At 39.5% G+C, this 19,916-nt stretch overlaps 2 protein-coding genes across 2 annotated transcripts in view; one reads left to right on the top strand and one right to left on the bottom strand.

The window, feature by feature from the left end:
• cwc27 (CWC27 spliceosome associated cyclophilin) overlaps positions 1–13,371 on the bottom strand; it is a 31,454-nt gene extending 18,083 nt beyond the window's left edge. Inside the window, exons 1-10 of the mRNA XM_085358509.1 lie at positions 13,185–13,371; positions 12,960–13,056; positions 12,436–12,548; positions 12,181–12,324; positions 11,920–12,018; positions 11,731–11,834; positions 9,736–9,805; positions 9,491–9,570; positions 9,358–9,400; positions 9,106–9,281 (exon numbers count right to left, since the gene is read on the bottom strand). Coding sequence (XP_085214635.1) covers positions 9,106–9,281; positions 9,358–9,400; positions 9,491–9,570; positions 9,736–9,805; positions 11,731–11,834; positions 11,920–12,018; positions 12,181–12,324; positions 12,436–12,548; positions 12,960–13,056; positions 13,185–13,226 — 968 coding nt within the window. The 5' untranslated portion in view covers positions 13,227–13,371. The remainder of the gene's footprint in view (positions 1–9,105; positions 9,282–9,357; positions 9,401–9,490; positions 9,571–9,735; positions 9,806–11,730; positions 11,835–11,919; positions 12,019–12,180; positions 12,325–12,435; positions 12,549–12,959; positions 13,057–13,184) is intronic.
• Positions 13,372–13,838: 467 nt separating this feature from the next.
• ppwd1 (peptidylprolyl isomerase domain and WD repeat containing 1) lies at positions 13,839–19,834 on the top strand. The gene is made up of 11 exons (XM_085358508.1): positions 13,839–13,998; positions 14,116–14,218; positions 15,060–15,163; positions 15,320–15,440; positions 15,560–16,007; positions 16,093–16,283; positions 16,466–16,655; positions 16,742–16,923; positions 17,006–17,087; positions 17,171–17,353; positions 19,651–19,834. Exons 1-11 carry the CDS (start codon positions 13,866–13,868, stop codon positions 19,792–19,794), a joined length of 1,881 nt encoding a protein of 626 aa, XP_085214634.1. The 5' UTR covers positions 13,839–13,865; the 3' UTR covers positions 19,795–19,834.
• Positions 19,835–19,916: the final 82 nt, after the last annotated feature.

The raw sequence follows: 19,916 nt of genomic DNA, 5'->3' as shown, positions 1-19,916 counted from the left end.
AAAAAATAACCCTTTAAATGAACTTAATCATGGAAAGGATTTCAGCATTAATAAATGGCTTTCTATTAGCAGCAACTACTTTTGTTGGACTAATGTAATTTGCATGGGTTAAACTAAGTTGGACTCAACTGCATTAAATAAGTTGATTCATCATAAGTTGGTCCAACTGAAGTACATTAAGTTGGAATAATAGAACTGCATAATGCTAAAATAAAGCAATTTAATCGCGTGGAAATCCTTTCTATGATTTATTTAATACTTTTTTTTTTGAGTGCACCTAGTCAACACAAATTTACCTGCCTCCAAAAAGTCACATAGGCTGCAGGCATGTTGCTTTTCACAAGTTTTTGTTATTATTATTGTTGTTGTTATTTTACTAGTGGCAGTAGCCATCTTTCACAGCTCACTGAGCTCAGGTGACCATTCTAATAGTAAAGACTTGTTGGCAAAGGCTGTGCAGTACACTATATTATATTATCCTTATACAGAAGCTCCCCATTCATTTAATAGTGAGGAGATTCTGTAGTTTTGGCAGTACTGATGATCATACATTTGGGATTTCCAAATGGCCTTTAATCTTTAATCTTGTGGGTTTTATAGGAACATCATCCCTGACACTTCTCTGGCATTAATGGGCATTAATAGGAAGGATTTTGCAAGCCTATTTTTGAGTAAAGAACACACTGGACTACGTGATCATTTTTGGCCTGCCTTGACATGTTGCCATTAGGAAAACAGGAGATGTATCCAAGGCAACAGCTGAACAATCAGCCCCATAACCATGGTGCCAATAAAGAAAAAAAGGGCAGAAAGGACAGGAAAAGCCCCACCAACACCTGTTAGGACTCCCCTCAGGGCTCAGCAAATTCCTCCCAAGACCCTCACATCATAACACAACAAACTACTCTGTTTCTACACTTGTTGCCCAGTCCGAATCACAATGTTTTGTCTAATGTATGTAAACGCATGTTTTAGTCATAGATTTTTTTTTAGGCAGCCAGCATTATCAATGTTAAGATGGACATTTATAACTCAGGTTCAGCAAAAAACAAGGAAAAAAACCCAAAAGAAAATAACACTTTAACAACACTTCATTCATTGCAAGGCAAGAATAACTGAAGAAGAGAATAAAGGATAGACAAAGCACAGGGTAGCTCCTTCTTGTCCCATTTCTGCAAGTCTACCCATCCCTTTACTCAATAAGGCAATCTATTTGCCAGCAGGAGAGACGAATTTAACAATCATTTTAAAAAACAAGGCCAATCGGAGAGGCACTCATCTGTTGTCATTTGTTGCCAGATAAACAGACCAAAACTGGCAGGACTAGATATATTATCAATCTTTCTTGTGACTCCCTACTAGCCCCTGCGGTCTGAGTGTACTTTGGGGCTGCCAGCTACTGTCACTCCTTCTGAAAATTCAAGAAATGTGAAAACCAGAGAACTGTGGATGATTAACTTTTCATAAAGAAAGCATATGAAGTGATTGGCAGTAGACCAAGTACTCATGATTCCGAACCTTGCATTTAATACTCCAGTGTCTGGCAGGAGTCTGAGGCTGACACAGGAATTTGACAACCTTAAAAATAGTAAAGTGATGACTGTATGGTTCATCAAAAATTCAATAGTTTTTCCAAAATAGACAAGCACGCTGTGCTATCCTTTTTTGGATTTCTTTGTATTCTCATCTTGCCTTCAAATGGCTTTCACGAAATGTAAATACTGACAGAAATCAAACAGTTTTCACTTAAAATGTGGCCACAGCGTGATTAAGATGGGTCAAAAGTATGTCTAAAAGTAAAATTTAACACCTCAGAGTTGTTTAGAGTAAGTACACCACAAGGGTGGCAGCAGCAGCTTCTCTTTGCTACGTTGGATTAAATCCAGTCTAATGACTGAGCAAGTGATGTGGATGAATGTGCTAGAATAACAAGGTGGCTGGGTGAACTCCCCTCGGGGGGCACTCCATGGCTTGGTCAAAAGCCAAGGAGAACTGTGAGCTGGAGTTGAAGAATCTAACCTCAACGCAGGAATTTGCAGGACTTTGCAAAGTGATCTAGGTCAACGCAGTGGACCAAGGTTCCTTTTTAGAGTGCTTCACCTGCCTAATTTCTGAAACGATGCTTTAGCCTTCATCTAATCAGTTATGCTGGAAGTAACTCATTAATGTCATAGAGTATTAACTGTATGAATTATACTTAGTTTCACATTTTCTACTTCACTTAAATATTTTGCCTTTATGAGAGAATAAGACATAAATGTGCACAGTATCAGATGATGATGTTGATTACAGTCCAAGCCTCACTCCAAGCCTCACTTTTGCTTTTTATTCACTTTGAATTATATAAAACAAACAAACAAAAAAACCCTCAAAACTTCACACATCTTAGATATGCATTGCTGTATGGACCTGTTTCCAGCAAGCAAGTGCCCCATATGGTGCAGACATGCTACAGTGGTCCAGAGATGTGTAAACCTGGCAGTTCCAAAACATACACAACTCTGCTGCCAAGAACTGGATTATCTCAAGCAGGTTTCTGTACAAATGCAGCGCTGAATGCTTTCATGATCTCTGCAACCTTTCCCTGAGAACGCACTGGGTTATGACCAATGACAAGAGACAAGTGCAGCCAATTAATTCACAGTGACATACTGTCTGCAGCTTGGTCGGATAATTAGTGTCTGATGTCTCATTTAAGGTAAACTGTCCACAAGGCTAAGGGAATGCTTTCTTAAGGTGTTTTAAATACTGAAAAGATGTTTGAAATGTGGAAAGAGAAACAGACCCAACGTGGCAGAAGACCAACAGATGAAGAATAGAACTACAGGGGCCGGTCAATTCATTAGTTAGTCAATCAACGGAAAGCGAGTCAGCAACTCGTTTGAAAAATGATTAATCTTTATAGTCGTTTTTCAACTAAAACCTTCTCCAACATGAAGATTTGGTTTTCCTCTGTTTTATATTAACGTAAACTGACTCTCCCACAAACATTTACTCTCAGGTTTTGGAAAATTGTGGTAACATTTTATAGACTAAACAACTCAACGAATTAAGAAGACATTCACAAGATTAAAACACACACAGCTTTTATTAGAGCACGTGGCAGAGTGCCAGAGGGAACATAGATTTTTCTTTTCTCTCGAGGAGTTTGACACTATGATAACTTGAAATTATATATTATATACAAATTCACTGGTTCCATGTCCTCAGATGAGAATATCTCCTGGTTTTCTTTTATGATGTTAAAATTTCTTTGGGCTGGGAATGTTTGAAAGGAACATTAAACATTAATTTACAGCCAATATAATATACTGATATTGGCATACTCTTATACTGGCTGTAAAACTTTCTTTTTGTAATATAGTACAACACTCAAAAAAGATGCTTGGGTAGCTTCAGAAATAGTGTCATTAAACAGAATGTCATACAGAATGGCTTCAACTTCTTTGTTTAAAACACACTTAGTATTGTCTGTAGCACATGTTGCATCACAGAGGAGCAGTGTGCTGATGAATACATTTTTTACTACCCCAAAACTGCTGCTGGAATTGGGCCCCAAAATCCAGTATTCTTACACTCTAAAGAAGAAAATCTACATCATAATCAATATTGAAAAGTCACTGTAAATCAGATACTGGATCCTTTATTTTCCTACATTTATTCACACCTAAATACATTTCTATGTATCATGTGTATACACCTACACTAAAAATACACACAAGTCCCTACAAAATGTAATTTTAATTAGAATATTCTACAGATGACATGAAAATGAAAATCTGGAAGACGCACTGAATTTAAAAAAAAAAAAAAAGTCATTCCATCTGTATTACTAAGTCACCAAATACACATAAGTGATAACAAGTGGAATAAATAACAGGATGTGCTGTTCTGTCATTATCTTCAGTCTGCTGTAACTAAAAAGCCATTACCAGAAACAGCAGAGGGAGCCAGGCCATGCTGGCAGAAGCAGCTCACCCTGTGTCCCACAGCCATATGGAAGCGTTTTGCTTCCCCAGTCATGCCCCGTCGGGTTTAACAAAAGTGGCGACTACCACATACACTGCTTTTGGGACTTCATTCTGTAGTGTCTTTTATAAAGCACCCCCCACCTTCCCACTCAAGACAAAGAGGCCCACTTGAAAGAGCAAAGGCACTTGATCAATAGTAACATAAAGGGAGTGTCAAACTGTAAGTGTAAAGGCTTAAAGAGAGGTACCCACAACATCGACTACACAACAAGTTGAGGCAAACTCTGAGAGAAATGAATGTGTTTTGATCAATTGTATCCTTAGTTTTAAAGTTATATTCAGAGGTAAACTATTATTTGGAAACTGAATGCTGAATATGAACAAGTCCAAGCATTTTGCAATGACGGAATATTGCAGTGGAATATCATCTGGCTCCTGGAAGGCAACTTAAGACAGTTTTTACATCAAGTCAAAACTATTTTGGATTCATGCACGCTCCTAATTTCATGGTTTTCTCAGCAATAGGGGGAGCTTTGTAAAATTTACTCCGTAAGTCACTACAAACCTGTATATCTCTCTCTCACATACTCACACACATAGCAACTACAAAGGAATTAAATGAAAGACCAAATAGCAGAAGTCATGCAGCAGTGAAGGCCATCAGACAGAATAGAGATTAGTGACTGCTGTTAACATCCTGCCTCCTTTTTCCCAGGTGACTAGATAGCAGTTGGTGTTCTTCCTTGCGGACAAAGTAGCTGAAAGCCCAAAGCAAAGCAACGGTGGGAGAGCAAGCTCACCCTGCAACAATGCCCCCTTTGTCCTGTACTAACACTGTACCTACCAGCCTGCTCTTTGATTCTCTGCCAAGACAAACCACTGTGTTGGGTTACAGTTCTTGTAGCAAAACAATCTGCGCTTGTGTTTAATATACTGCAGTCTGCCTGCATTGGGCTGGCTGTCAGTCAGGGCACGCACGCACACACGCACGCACACACACACACATCTGACTGGGGGCCCACTCTTTATCCTATTAGCACTAATGAGAGAGGGGTATGTTGATTATGTGTGCTGAGAGCTACCTGTGAAGAGGATATTGTGGAGAGATAACTGTTAAATCACTCTCTCCATTCTCCACAGGTCATTTTCATCCAAATATTATCACACACACCATCACTCTCACCTCCATTGCGCTCATACGGCTGGCTTGGACAGACGTGCTGTTTACTGCTAAGTAAGCAATTCGTGTTGAATGCCAATTTTCCTGCTTCAAAGAGCAGAGTCCTGATGTTGGTCCAGTGAGAAACAACGGAGACGTGCGAGCTTTGGTGTGTGTGCGTGCATGTGTTTGTGAGAATGTATCAAAGTAAGTGGGTGTGTATTGACAGAGCTGGAGGTAATGTAAAAAAAAACAGGTTAGACTCCACTTCATTGGGTGAGAACTAAATAAATCATGTTGGGGAAAAAGTAGGAGAACTGGAGATAAGGACTTCTAGTGGACAATTTTTCTTGAAGAGCCACTGCAAGTTTAGTGTACTTGTCACAAGGAGGCTTTGAAATCAGTTGTTTAATGTCTCTTTGGCTCTGAAGAGAGTTTCGTAACAAGTGAAAAACACTTATCAGTTATACAATATTGGGTATTCTAAGTTTGGGCTTGTGCTTAAAGTTTAAATGTGAAGTTAGCTGTATCATGGGAAAAGGAGGATCTAGTGGTTTGTTTGGAGCTTTTCAAATACTATTGACTAGGACTTTATGGTCTGAAATTTCTGAATTCTGACCTCAAAGTTTTCCACGGCAAATGTAAAGAATCAAAATGGCTGTGAGCAGGAACTTTCTTAAGTTCATCCACTGCTACTCATGAAATCAGGGTGCATGATATTAGTCTTAGTTTCTTAATAAGAACTTCAAACTTCCATCATACTTCTTCAAGCAGGATGTCTAAAATGTATGGCTTCCAGGTTATATCTAACAGCATAGGAGCAGGAAGATTCTTCAGTCTCTGCTACTTTGATTTAGACCATTCTTTTTAGTCTGTCTTGTGAATCGCCCAACTTCAAATTTCCAATAAAAATTCATAGAGTATTCCCTAAATAGGAACAGTTTTTCCATAGCTTTGAAGTTTCTCTCGCTTCATAAAAACTGTATGAGGATGATTCTTCTTTATATCTCGTGTGTGAACTTCATTGATGCTTCTAGTTAGGGCTGCAAATGTTCTGACAGACACACAGCTGTATCCTACAGCTGTCAGCTTTGTGTTAGGACTCTGCAAACTGAAGCCACTAAAGTGGACGTTTGGAAATATTTATGGTGCCTTTTGTAAACAAATGGAATTATACAATTCCACTACCAGGATATAGCCATACTCCATGACATGTATTCACTATGTTAATGTGGAATGAAAGTTATCCAGATTAAAAATCCAAACATTTAGCATTAACCAGTCAGAGTGACCCACCCTCGAAGACAAATGCAAACAAAGAGTCACACTTTAAAAACACAGAAAGATCCTGAATTCGCTCAAACACTGAAATGAATACCTTTGCATTCACGCATCAAATCAAACTATCAAAAAACTTCACACACAGATTTATTGACATTTAATGTATAACAACTGGTTCAGGACTGATACTTATTGTTTTAAGTATTTAACTGCATTGTTTTTTGTTCCATCATATTTTTTTGGTCCACAACCACCTCTCCTTTTTGAGAGGAAAGGTGGTTGAGAGGTGATTTAACATTATGCGTAGGAAGAGACAAGCAGACATAGTGGGCCCTCTTGAGAAAGAGAGAAAGCACGTTTGCCTCTATTTGTTTGTGGTCCACACCTGCTCCCATGGACACTGTGGAAAAGCTTATAGGTGAGTATAAGAGAGCTGCGCATCGTTCAAGAATACTGTTTTCTACTCCTGCTGGCCAAAACAACCCTCAGGTCACAACAGCTCCTAGTGGGCAGCCCACTGAAGCTCTTGTCTAAATATGGTCACTCCTGACACTGGAAGATCAAGAAAGAGATTACCATGAAGATAAACTACAGAGGAGGCTGTGCTTGTCTTTTATATAGACTGTGGTTAAAAAAACAAAACGACAACAACAACAACAAAAAGACTTCTGGAGCAATGTTCTTCGGACAGACAAGGTCAAAGTGGAGATTATTTTAGTCAAAAAACAAGCACAGCATATCAGCGCAAACACCTCACACCAACTGTCAAGCAGGATGGGGGAGGCCTGATGATATATACTTGTTTTGCAGCTAGAGGATTTGGGCACCTAACAATCACTGAGTAAACCATAAACTCCTCTGTATACTAACATACTCTAATGTCAAACGCGAGGCCATCTGTCGACAGCTAAAGCTTTGCTGAAACTGGGTCATGCGATGGGACAGTGATCCCCATCACAGCCGCAAATCTACAACAGAATGGCTGGGAAAAAAAAAAAGAGAAAAGAATCAAGGTGTTGCAATGGCCCAGCAAAGCCCAGACCTCAATCTGTTTGAAATGCTGTGACTGGATCTTAAGAAAAACGTGCATAAACGAATGTTTGCAAACCTCAATGAACTGAAGCAATGTTGAGAAGAGTGGGCCAAAATTCCTCCACAGCGATGTGAGAGATTGATAGGGTCAAACACAAAACAATTATTTCCAGTGAAGGCTGCTAAAGCTATGATCGGGTGTACTAACTATTTTGTAAGACTACACAGGGTCCTGTAAAAATGTATTGTGATAACGTATTTGTAATTTAACTCATTTCAAGCCAAAGCTTCAAATATTCTCTGGATCCAGCTCTTGAAACTGGATAAATCACTACACATGAATAAAAAGAACCAAGTTGGCCCTATTACTTTTTTTCATAACTAATTGGGCTCACTTTTATCTAAAAATCGAATAAAGATTAAGGTTCTCCATCTATTTCAGGTTAGAAATCTCTCACATTAGAATGCTTAAATACATCTGAGGAATATTTTAAATAAATCCAGTTAATATATGCCTGTTAAAGATAAATGTTTTGCTACTAATGACTTAAAAAGGGGTATCTATTATGCATTTTCTTATCTTCTGTGACATATATAGTTACAATGGTGGGTGCTCAAATTAAACATGACTAAAGTTTCAAATAGTGACGCCAAGGTATGAACCACTCCTCCCTACATGCCTCAAGTGCCTCAGTCTGGAAACCTTCTTTCCAGTATGGTGAGCAAGGCAGCATCAAAGTGGCTGTAAGGGTGGCACTAAAGGATGACAATCTAAAATAGCTCACGAACAAGTAACACCAAATCTAAATTGTTAAATATACATTAATTTGTACAACAAAGTCCTCCAGCAATCCAACCACGACTGCATCAGAGAAACTGTAGCATGACTGTTCAAGAGGATTTGCTGCTGCAGAGAGGCACTAATTAATACGAGCTAATGATTGTTTCTACTGTGTCTAGGCCACTGAGCTGTTAAAATATTATACAAATCCTTCTCATCTCTCTTGAATTTGTTCTTGTTGTTGAAATTTCAAGATTAGGTCAAGGTGGAGCTAAAACAATGACATTTTTCTAGTAAAGATGCTAAAGGTTTACCATTTCCTGCTTCTCATAAACTGAAATTTGGTGCTTTTATTTATCACATCTGAATGAAATTTGTGGGTTTCAAATTGTTGTTTATCATTGTGTTGCACTGCTATGTCTTTAGGAATCTCAGACTAACAATTACCTAATTGAAAAAAGAAAAAAATATGCAGCTATGAACATTGAAAAGTAACATTTTGTCTCTTGGACTTACTAAATATTTTCCTTGTCAGAAAAATAAAAGTTACAATAACAATCAGCAATAGGTAAGGTTTAGCATCATCTATATATTACATAGTCCAATAGCTCCCCCACCAGGATGTCACACCACATTACAAGTTCAACAACAACCATAAGACGCTGCTGAAAAAACTATGAAATACTATTTTTTTTGTTTTTAGCAGCCATGTAATTTTAACTATACACAACAGCTTTTAGTGGTAAAATTTTTCAAAATACATAATTTCAGAGAGATCATTATGCAGTAGCTACGTTTTAAATTTTTCTAGTAGTTTAGTTTAATTTATTTGCAGCAGGGTTGCAAAAAACCAAACAAACAACCAAGGAAAAAAAACATACCTGCGGCTCATCTTTTTTTCTTGCTCCTCTTCAATGGGCTCTGCCACTTTCTCTCCACCCTTTTCCTTCTTTAGCTTTTTACTTATGAGCTCTCTGATCTTCTCTTTCTTCTCCGAGTCATATTCCTCATCTGTGTCCATGTCGTCCTCAACATCATCGTCAGCCTCGTCACCTGACTGGAGAAACACATCAAACACTTAACGCTGATACTTCGCCTCTGAGTGCAAATGGAGGAAAATCTAAAAGACTTACCAAAGCTGCATCACCAGATGCAGATGCTTTTTTCTTCTTACCCCTGTGAGCAGAGCAAACATAGGTTCAGACTTTTTAATAATTCAAATTTAAAAAGGAAATTAAAATAGTTTTATAACTATTAATGAATTACTTATCAACTGCTGGAACAGAGCTCAGTCTGGGATCATCTTTCAAAAGGTCATGGCTGCTTTTGCTTTTTCCCTTGAATGTCTATTTAAAAAAAGAAAAGAAAAATGCCCAGACAACAGTTATTTACATGTCTATGTACTTTTTGAAATTTTTTAATATTTCTAATATACACCTAGTTATGATGTGTGAGTGGCACAAGAGTAAATGTCAGAGGTGCCCACATATAATGGTTTTATGATCCAGTACCTGGCTGACTTGGTTCACCATCTCCTCATCTTCTTCAGCTTCCTCTCCAAATGATAAAAGACTGAAATTCCTACAAAACACACCAACATGGGTAATTGCAGGGAAATAACATATTGTTATAAATCTTTATCAATAACATTATTGGCACTAAAAATAAATTAAACATGTAGCAAACAGTAATGAGTTTAAAGAGGACCTATTAAACTTTTTACCTCTAGTTCAGGCTATCATTCAGGTTCTTCAAAGAGAGGCCAAATATACTGGACCTGCCAATCTTTGCATTCAGGTGTTTTAAGTCACATTGCCTCAGGTGTATGTAAGCCATGCAGTCTGCCTTCACAACATTTGTGAAAGAATGGTCGCTCTAAAAAGCTTCATGACACGGAGCATAGACCTGAATTAGGATCAGCAAGTTAGTTTGTGAAATTTCTTCCATCCAAGATATTCCATGATCAATTGTAAGTGGCATTATTCCAAAGAGGAAGGCTTTAGAAACCACAGCAACTCAATCACAGCGTGGCAGACCATATAAAGTTACTGAGATGCTGAGGCACAATGCCTGTAATCATCAATGCTCTGCTGACCTAGAAACTACAGAGTTCTCAGCCTCACATCAGCACAATTATGACGTGCTACTGGCTTCGTGGCATGGGTTTCAATGGCCGATCAGCTCCTGTAGATGTAGCGTGTAAGTAGCCAGACACTTTTGTCCATATAGTGTATAAACCAGAGCCAAAGTTTCAAATAATAATAATAATAATGATGTTAGCACAGGTACAATAAATCCCTAGGTGCCAAGAGACCAAAAGCAGAGGTTTCATACTGACCTAAGCAATCTGTGTGAATATATTGTTTTCTAACATTTTAACACCAACATATACACAAAACACCAAAGATCAGGGATAACAGCACATACACCAATCAGGCATTATGGCCACCTGCCTAATATTGTGTCGGTCCCTGACTCGACAAGACTGCTGAAGGTGTGCTATGGTATCTGGCACCATGATGCTAGCAACAGATCCTCTAAATAGAATTTGGATGCCAAGTCAACACTTAAAACTCACTGTTGTGCTTCTTGTCCTCACACCATTTTTGAAAAATGAAACAGGCCTGATTGTAGGTGTAAGGCAGGTAAACGATGCACATCCACGTAATTCATCAGACCAGGCCACCTTCTTCCATTGCTCTGTAGTTCAGTACTACTGCTTGGTGCTTTCTGTGGTGGACAGGGGTCAACATGGGCATGCTGACTGGTCTGTGCCTATGCATACACAACTGTACAGTGTATTGTGATTCTATCAGAAACAGCAATACATTTTTGGCAGTTTGAGCTACAGTATCTCAACTGTTGGATTGAAACACGGGCCAGCCATCACTCGCGCCTCAATAAGCCTTATAAGCCAGGCCGCCAATGACACTGACCACTGCATATTTTTCCTGCTTCTAACATCAATTGGGGGGAAAAAGTTAATTTTCTGCCTAACATATCTCACCTACTAACATGTGCCATGATGAAGAGATAATCAGTGTGACCACTGTCAGTGTTATGCCTGATCGGTGTATGAGAAGCATAAACAGCAGCTACAGTGGACACTTTCACTGTTTGTAAACACTTGATTTCACTTCAGAATAACTTTGTGGTCTATGACCTCTGTAGTCTTCTGGCAGGTGATAAGCTAAAGGAGCAACAACACTGGGGGTAACTAAAAACATTGGCATATAGAATGGGTTACCTTAAAGGTTCAACCTTTTTTACATAAATGATGAACCATAGACCAAGGTCCAGTATAAGACTCAGTATAAGACAAATGAGTAATATTTTACACTGTGAATCATGCAAAGCTACTCTAGTAAAGTGCAAGAAAATATATATCTATATATAGATATGGAAATAAGCATAATATATTCCCTTATGTACAAAAATGCAGGTGCTCCTGGGTACAGTCTTGATCTTGTTTCAATCAGAAAGACAGATGAAGGCCGAGCACTCACTTTGTGGCTTTTGACTGTGATTTCTTCGTCTCTTCTTTATCCTTTTCCTTTTTGAGTTTCTTTATTTCACGAGGTATGATGTCATCAAATGGAGAATGTAACACCTAGGACAGACAAAAAGAAAAGCTTAAATTACAGAAGCTAGATAAACATATTGCTGAGCAGGTAAAATAGAATGAACTAAAATACCTCAGCAGATTTGATCTTGTGAGGATTCAGAGGTCTTTCCTCACCATCACACTCAACTTCTGCTAATCTGAGCATGTTATACACGGTGTCTCCAGTGACCTGGAGTGGGGATTGCAGAAAATAGAAATGGTCAGGCACACTCTTAGCACATCCTGCCTGGGGAAAACGCCACTCATTTTGGTATATTCATATATTCATTGAAGACAGCATTCAATCATGAATACAGATAGAGAATAAGTCATCATGTTCTTACAGATTTACCTTGCCAAATATGGTATGTTTATTGTTGAGTTCATCTGCACGTCCCAAGGTGAGAAAAAACTGACTGCCATTGTCATGTGGCCCTGCATTTGCCATGGCAACCAAACCCCTCCGATTGAAGCGCAACCTAGAGTGAAACTCATCCTGAAAGGCGAAAGAAAGTTTAGAAGACATCGTATTTTAGTGTCACCTGCTCATAGGAATTAGAAATCCACTTCAGAATTAAAAATAAAATGAGAAGAAAAGCAGCCTCACCTTGAATGGTCGGCCATAGATGGACTCTCCGCCTGCCCCTGTCCCAGTAGGATCTCCCCCCTGAACGATGAAATCAGGCACCACTCTGTGGAACACTGTACCATCATAATAACCTAGAAGATCAAGATATACTGTATACTAAATAAACAATAAGGCAACAACAGTTCCCTCAAGAAATCTGAGCCAACAAGGACATTTAAATAAAGACAGTGCTCAGCTGAATATAGTTTCTGGGATTAAATAAAGTCTTATGTACACTCATAACAGCCATTTCTCTGCTTACAAGAATTATATAAGTAACGATGGCTAAGACTCAACATTTACTCACATTTAGTCCATCAATAATCTTCAAAATAAGATAAAAATATGACACTTACACGCGCATGGCCTAATGCTTAAAGAGGCTAGTTTTACCAAACCAATATATTTTAAGGGCACGCCTGGAATAATTCGGCCTAATTTAGCGCAAACTGAATTTGACGTTGTTCTCCAGTGGTTTCTGCACTTCCTTGGTGAATTCTTACCTTCCATGCACAGCTGCACGAAGTTCCTGCATGCTTTAGGAGCCTCCTTGGACCACAACTCAATGTCAATATCACCTGCTGTTGTCTTTAACAGGACCTGCGAAAAGACCACGAAATTATACATTCAGAGCTAAACAGTGTTAGGAGTGGCTAGCTAATGGTGCCTACAAATCCGCAACATTATGCACGAAAAAACTGAAGTTCAAATTGTAAACGGGCGCTTACCTTCCCATTTGTTGGTGGCTCTTGAATGTAAATGTTGCTCATCCTGCCGCTACGTTTCTGTGTTTTGTTAGCAGAATAAAAAATATATTCTCACACGATCTGAACTTTGGGTTCCTCGAAAATACAGATAGTAAAGTTTGTTACAGTAGGTAACTTTAAATGTGATACATTTCACATTTCACTCTTTACAGCCATATTGGCGATACATGAGTTGATTGTTTACTTCCGAGAACATAGGGGGTTTCGGTTTAATTATTGATTTTCTGTTCCGTTTTTTTCAAAGAACGTCACTTAATTTGTTTTTTTTCTGTTTCCATAAAATATATAAAAAGCTTTTATTCGCACGTGAATCAAACTCCGAGAGTGTTGATGACAAAACAATCCAAAACTAGCTCGGTACTTCACCCCGAGAAACAGATTTTTGGATCGCTCCTAGTGCGCTATCACAACAGCCCCTCTGGAAACAACAAGTTCCGTGTAATTACAGCGTAATCTCATTAATCCTAATAATTATGCATTCTTGAGAAAAGGTGAGACACATAACATGTTGTTTATAATTAATAATTGTAGAATTTTAGCAACTTAGACTTGAAACAAAAACAACTGCACAAAGAAATCAGAGATTTAGGCGCTGAACGGAAGTACTGTATTTACGGAAGGACCACACGGGCGATCACGGCAATGGCGGCTACTGAAAAGAATGTGGAACTGAAGCGCAAAGTAGATGATGATCATGATGGGGATGGGGACGAAGAAGATGCCGAGTGGGTTGGACCCATGCCAAGCGAAGCCACAAAGGCAAAGAAAAGGAAAGGTGGGATTCTGGCTGTTCATTCGGCACACTGGCAGCTTTTTGCGACTGCTCTCTAATCACTGCTAATAAAGCGCCAAACGCCGTCCGTTAACTTCTGTGTGTGTTTGTTTCTCTCAGTACTCGAGTACGAGCGTGTCTATCTGGACAACCTCCCGTCGGCTGCAATGTATGAACGGAGCTATATGCACAGGGACGTCATCACACACTTAGTTTGTACAAAGTAAGTCAGCAGCTACAAGGAAACGTTCCTTTATACGTGAGGAAGCGTTTCCACTTTACAGCACTACTCGCTTACATCCAGCTTATTAAACCACCTTAATAAAAGCGATGCAATGTTAAAATGCCTAAACTATCAATTATTAGTATTGCCAGCATACTTCATATTCCAGGATTTTCTTTGTGCTGATCCAGTGTTAGCATTCATGCTTGTGCCAACGTGAAAGTCAACCTAAAATGGTGACGTGTATGATACCATCACCTGGGAAATCTAAACGAAGCACCAGAATTTAGTAATTCTTTCATTTAAGAGTGGGCAGCCGTTTTAATAATTATTATTGATGTATTTTCTATCATTCCAGTGACAAGGCATGCCAATTTCCTGCAGCCTTCTGTTTATAGAGGAACCTTGCAGGCTGTATTACATGTTATTAGTTGGTTGTGTCTGTTCATTGTTTGTTTGAAAAGCCACTGAGTGCTGTATCTGTAATAACAATGAAGTTCCATCAGCTGATATAAGCTGTGTTGTTTGCTGTTGACCTGTAAGCTTGTAAGATGACATTTTATCAGTAATGGCTAACATTTATCTGTTGGGTCTTATCACTTTTAGCCTGAAAGTGTATTATTGTATTATTATCTGTTTCCCTGGCATAAATTGAATGACAACCCCCCCCAAAACAAATCAGGCAAACAAAGAAAAACTTTGATGCATCCATATTCGCAATCCTGATTTTTTATTTTCTCTTTACTTCAGATAAAGATTGTCTAACTCCATCAGTAGATGGGATGTGGATGGGAAAAGTGGGCTGAAGCTGAAATAACGCCATAACATTGTGCTGTTTCAGGTCAGACTTCATCCTCACTGCCAGCCAGGATGGCCATGTCAAATTTTGGAAGAAGAAGGAGGACGAGGGGATAGAGTTTGTCAAACACTTTCGAAGTCATCTCGGTATGAACTTAATTTGTGATAACTTCTTTTTAACATTCTTAGTGGCACTGGACTGAGAGGAAGTTATGGAGACCCAGTGCATTGTATCTTATAATATAACATGTCTTTAATGAGTGAAAAGGATGTGTATAAACACTGTTCTTGCTTTTTGCCCAGGTGTGATAGAAAGCATTGCGGTCAGTGCGGAAGGGGCCCTTTTCTGTTCCGTTGGTGATGATCAGGCCATGAAAGTATTTGACGTGGTCAATTTTGACATGATCAATATGCTGAAGTTGGGGTGAGTCTAAATGAAGATTTTCTGGCCAGACACAATAATGTTTTTACTGCTGATAGATTTGGAGTGCAAGTTCTCCTTTAATTTGATTGGTTTCTCTACTGTGATCTGTCTATATGTAGCTTTCATCCAGGCCAGTCTGAGTGGATCTATAATCCTGGAGATGCCATCTGCACAGTAGCCTGCTCAGAAAAGTCCACAGGGAAAATCTTCATCTATGATGGCAGGGGAGGCAACGACCCCCTCCATGTCTTTGACAAAATGCACTCCGCACCGCTTTCCCAAATCCGCCTGAATCCCAAGTTTCGAGTCATTGTGTCTGCTGACAAAGCGGGAATGCTGGAGTACTGGACAGGCCTTCCAAATGAATTCAAGTTCCCCAAACATGTGGATTGGGAATACAAAACGGACACTGACTTGTATGAATTTGCAAAACACAAAACCTATCCCACCAGCCTTGCCTTTTCCCCCGATGGGAAGAAGATGGCCACCATCGCTTCTGATAGGAAAGTCAGGATCTTCCGATTCCTAACAGGAAAACTAATGCGAGTGTTTGATGAATCATTAACGGTAACCTGCCATTCACCTTTCAGCCTGGATCATTGCTAGCGTTATGAATTTTGCACACCAATCACAGCTGCTATATGTGTCTTAGATGTTCACAGAGCTGCAGCAGATGAGACAGCAGCTTCCTGACATGGAGTTTGGGAGGCGGATGGCTGTGGAGAGAGAACTAGAGAAGGTGGATGGTATCCGGCTGGCAAACATCATCTTTGATGAGACTGGCCACTTTGTTCTGTATGGGACCATGCTGGGCATCAAGGTCATCAATGTGGAAACTAACAGGTATGCTCACAAATGAAGGTGGAGACTGAATCACAGTTGTGTTTCGTAATAAAATAATGTTTAAGAGATGTAAACGAGTATTTTAATTGTAGTATACAAACTAATGAAATCAAATGTGATAACGTCACATACAGAGTTATATAGACATATAACTCCCGAGCCCTGTGTTTCTTGTTTTCTAGATGTGTGCGGATCCTTGGGAAGCTGGAGAACATCCGTGTGGTTCAGCTGAGTTTGTTCCAAGGTGTTGCAAAGGCCATGCAAGTGGCACCCACTGTGGAGATGAAAGCTTCTGACAACCCTGCCTTACAGAACGTAGAGCCTGACCCAACCATCTTCTGTAGTGCTTTTAAGAAGAACCGCTTTTACTTGGTGAGACAGAAAGGCATTCATTTCAAAGTGACAGCGCTGCATTTTTTCCTATCTTACTATAAGTTTTTTGTCGTCTCTTTTTGAAGTTTTCGAAGAGAGAACCAGAGGATACCAAGAGCGCCGATTCCGACAGAGACATCTTTAACGAGAAGCCCTCAAAAGAAGAGGTGATGGCCGCCACGCAGGCCGAGGGCCCCAAGAGAGTGTCTGACAGTGCCATCATCCACACCACTATGGGAGACATCCACATCAAGCTTTTCCCTGTGGAGTAAGTCCTCAGTGTGAATGCTTTTGGCTCCTCCTTTCACTTTAGAAGACAGGAACAGAACTTTTCCTCTCTTTGGTTTTAGATGCCCCAAAACTGTGGAGAACTTCTGCGTCCACAGCAGGAATGGATACTACAATGGCCACATATTCCACAGAGTGATCAAGGTACGTTGTCCTTTTTCTTTATGAAGCTTGGCGATCAACTGTGGGATTCTGGCTCTGAGTGTTTTTCTCTTTGTCGTTGACAGGGCTTCATGATTCAGACTGGAGACCCCACAGGAACAGGCATGGGAGGAGAGAGCATCTGGGGAGGGGAGTTTGAAGACGAGTTCCACGCCACGCTGAGACACGACCGCCCATACACACTTAGCATGGCAAACGGAGGCCCGGGCACCAATGGCTCACAGTTTTTTATCACCGTGGTACCCACTGTAAGTAGCCCAACTAAAACCACTTTCAGACGTGTATTTTATCATCGTGTGAATAAGATGTCAATTTACTTTTCTGAAAAAGTACGACAGCTACATGTAAGATGGTGATATTACCGTTTCAAACTTATAATTAGAATTATGGTAAAAAGAAGATTATATAAATTACACCCTTTATTGGCTCTAAGATTTTATTTAACAGGTCATAATAAAAAGAATTTAGGTAATTGGGTAAATTAGCTCAAAACAACCGCAGACGAAGAACAAAATATGACACTGTCTCATATTCATTTAACAAATCTCAGGACTTATGGTCATAATGTGTCAGGTTTGGTGAAACCAAATGGCATGGCAGCGCAAACCGCTCACATCAGCTCCTAAACATGTAATTGGTGAGGTGATGGTTAGACCTGGGCATCTTTCAGCCATTCACTTGACTGTGAAACTTCTGTGTAAACCAAAGTTATTCTAGAGTCAAATGTGAAGCCATCTGTCTGACAGCTAAAGTGAAAGTGGGTTGTGCAACAGGCAAATGATCCCAAGCACAGTGGCAAACCTACTACAGAATGACTAAAAAGAAAAGAATCAAGGTGTTTCCATGGACCACCCAAAGTCCACACCTCAACCTGCTTGAAATGTTGAAAGGTTGTATTTACCGAAGTGCTCATAACACCTAGATAATGTTTTATTACATCTTGATATGTAAAACCTTAAAAATTCCTGTGCATCACCATAACTACAGATGAAGTCATTTTTAATTTATATTAACACACCGTTTGCAATGCAGCAGAAAATGCAGGATTCAGCAAAGTCTGGTGTCGCTCCTGGAACAGCATCAGTGTCAGCAATCTTGTAACGTTACATGTAAATGACCAAGCAGAGTGTTGGGTTTCATTCTGTTTCTGTGTAACATGGCAACAGTAAACACGAATACTGTCAGGCACTCAGAGTGTAACGGAAGCCTACACAGACCTGGTGCATCACATTTACCAAAGTTTTCAAAATCCACAACATCACTACATGAGCCAGACTCACGGTTTAATACGCAAATTATTCTAAATGGGGGGTGAAGTTTGAGATAAAACAAAACTATAGTAATTCTCTTTTTTTAATTTTGAGTTTGTTTGTTTTTTATATAGTTTTCAATTGACTTTTTATGAATTGTTAGTTTGAGTCTTTTTGTTGTTATATGGGGGATTTTTTCTCAGGATAAAGATTCTGTGTTGACTCTATGCAGAGCTTACTACACATAATGGGTAATCAGCATTTATACCCGTCTTGCTTTGCAGTTTTGGTGCCAAAACTCTAGTTAGCAAATCTCTTCCAGTCAATTTAAAAGTATGGGGAGAAAATATTTACCAGACATGAATAGGAGTAAACAATGACATTGCAGGCTGAACCAAACCACATGTAGCTACAGTTGTCAGAAGAGCAGGAAAGGTTATTGAGTAGTTACTGGTGTATGCTTGAGAAGGTTTGCACTTATAACATAGTTTCAGCATTGGTTTAATGCAGAAACAAAAAATCCACCTAAGTCTCGATAAATGTGCACCAAAGCCTCATTTTGCAGGTTGTGTTGACAGATTTGATCTGACTAAGACTTAAATTTGGTTAGTTTGGGGTTAGTTCTATCCATCCGTGCATTTTCTTAGCTGCTTAACAGTTGAAGGCTCTATATGGTATTTAAATGGGAAGGAGGGACTCTGAAATAGAAAGAAGACCTGAGAGTGCAAATGGCAGCAGCTCAGAGAGGTACTGTGGAGTGAGGTTGTGAATCTCCTTAAATGCGAGGAGCAAAATCTTGTAATCAAATCTACCAGAAGTCGGTGGAGCTGCTGAAGGACGGCTGTGGAATCCAATGGAAGGAGTTTTGGTGATGATGCAAGCAGTGGTTGAAGTTGTATGGACATTAGAGGAAGACAGAAAAGAGAGTTAGAGTAACCAAGGTGTAAACAAGGATGGCAGTACTGTTAGGTAAGACATACATATTTTTGGACTGTGGGATGAAGCCAGAGTACCCGGAGAGAGTGTGCAAACAGCATACAAGAAGGCTCCACCCAGATGCTGAATCCAAGCCCTCTCGATTTGACGGTGCTAACCTCTGCACCACCCTCGTTTAACTTAGTTGTGTTTTTCAAATGTCTTGCTTTTTGCCTTATATTTAACTAAAATGCTTTTTATTTAGTTAAGGATAATGACCTCGGTCAGCAATGTACAACAAGTGCTTATAAGATCAACATATGTGTGATTTTTTTTTTTTTTTCTTTTTAAATTCTTTATGTGCTTCTGTTTTTCTGCAGCCCTGGCTTGACAACAAGCACACTGTGTTTGGGAGGTGCACTAAAGGCATGGAGGCAGTCCAGAGGATCTCCAATGCCAAAGTCAACCCGAAGACTGACAAGCCATATGAAGACATCAGCATTATTAACATCACCATAAAGTAATTGTATGCCTTTGTCATGTAATGTACAGCGATTTATTAAAGAAGACCAAATGTTGTTATAAGAGTGTCTCCAGTTTACATGTCGAAGTATCATCGGGCAAGATGCTGAACCCTGAGTTGCCC

This window comes from Diplotaxodon limnothrissa, linkage group LG7 (assembly GCF_057381915.1).
Source record: "Diplotaxodon limnothrissa isolate DT_005_m linkage group LG7, D_limnothrissa_male_GT1.1, whole genome shotgun sequence".
NCBI lineage: Eukaryota > Metazoa > Chordata > Actinopteri > Cichliformes > Cichlidae > Diplotaxodon > Diplotaxodon limnothrissa.
Note: the sequence above shows the minus strand (reverse complement) of the source record. Positions and strands in the feature narration are given on the sequence as shown.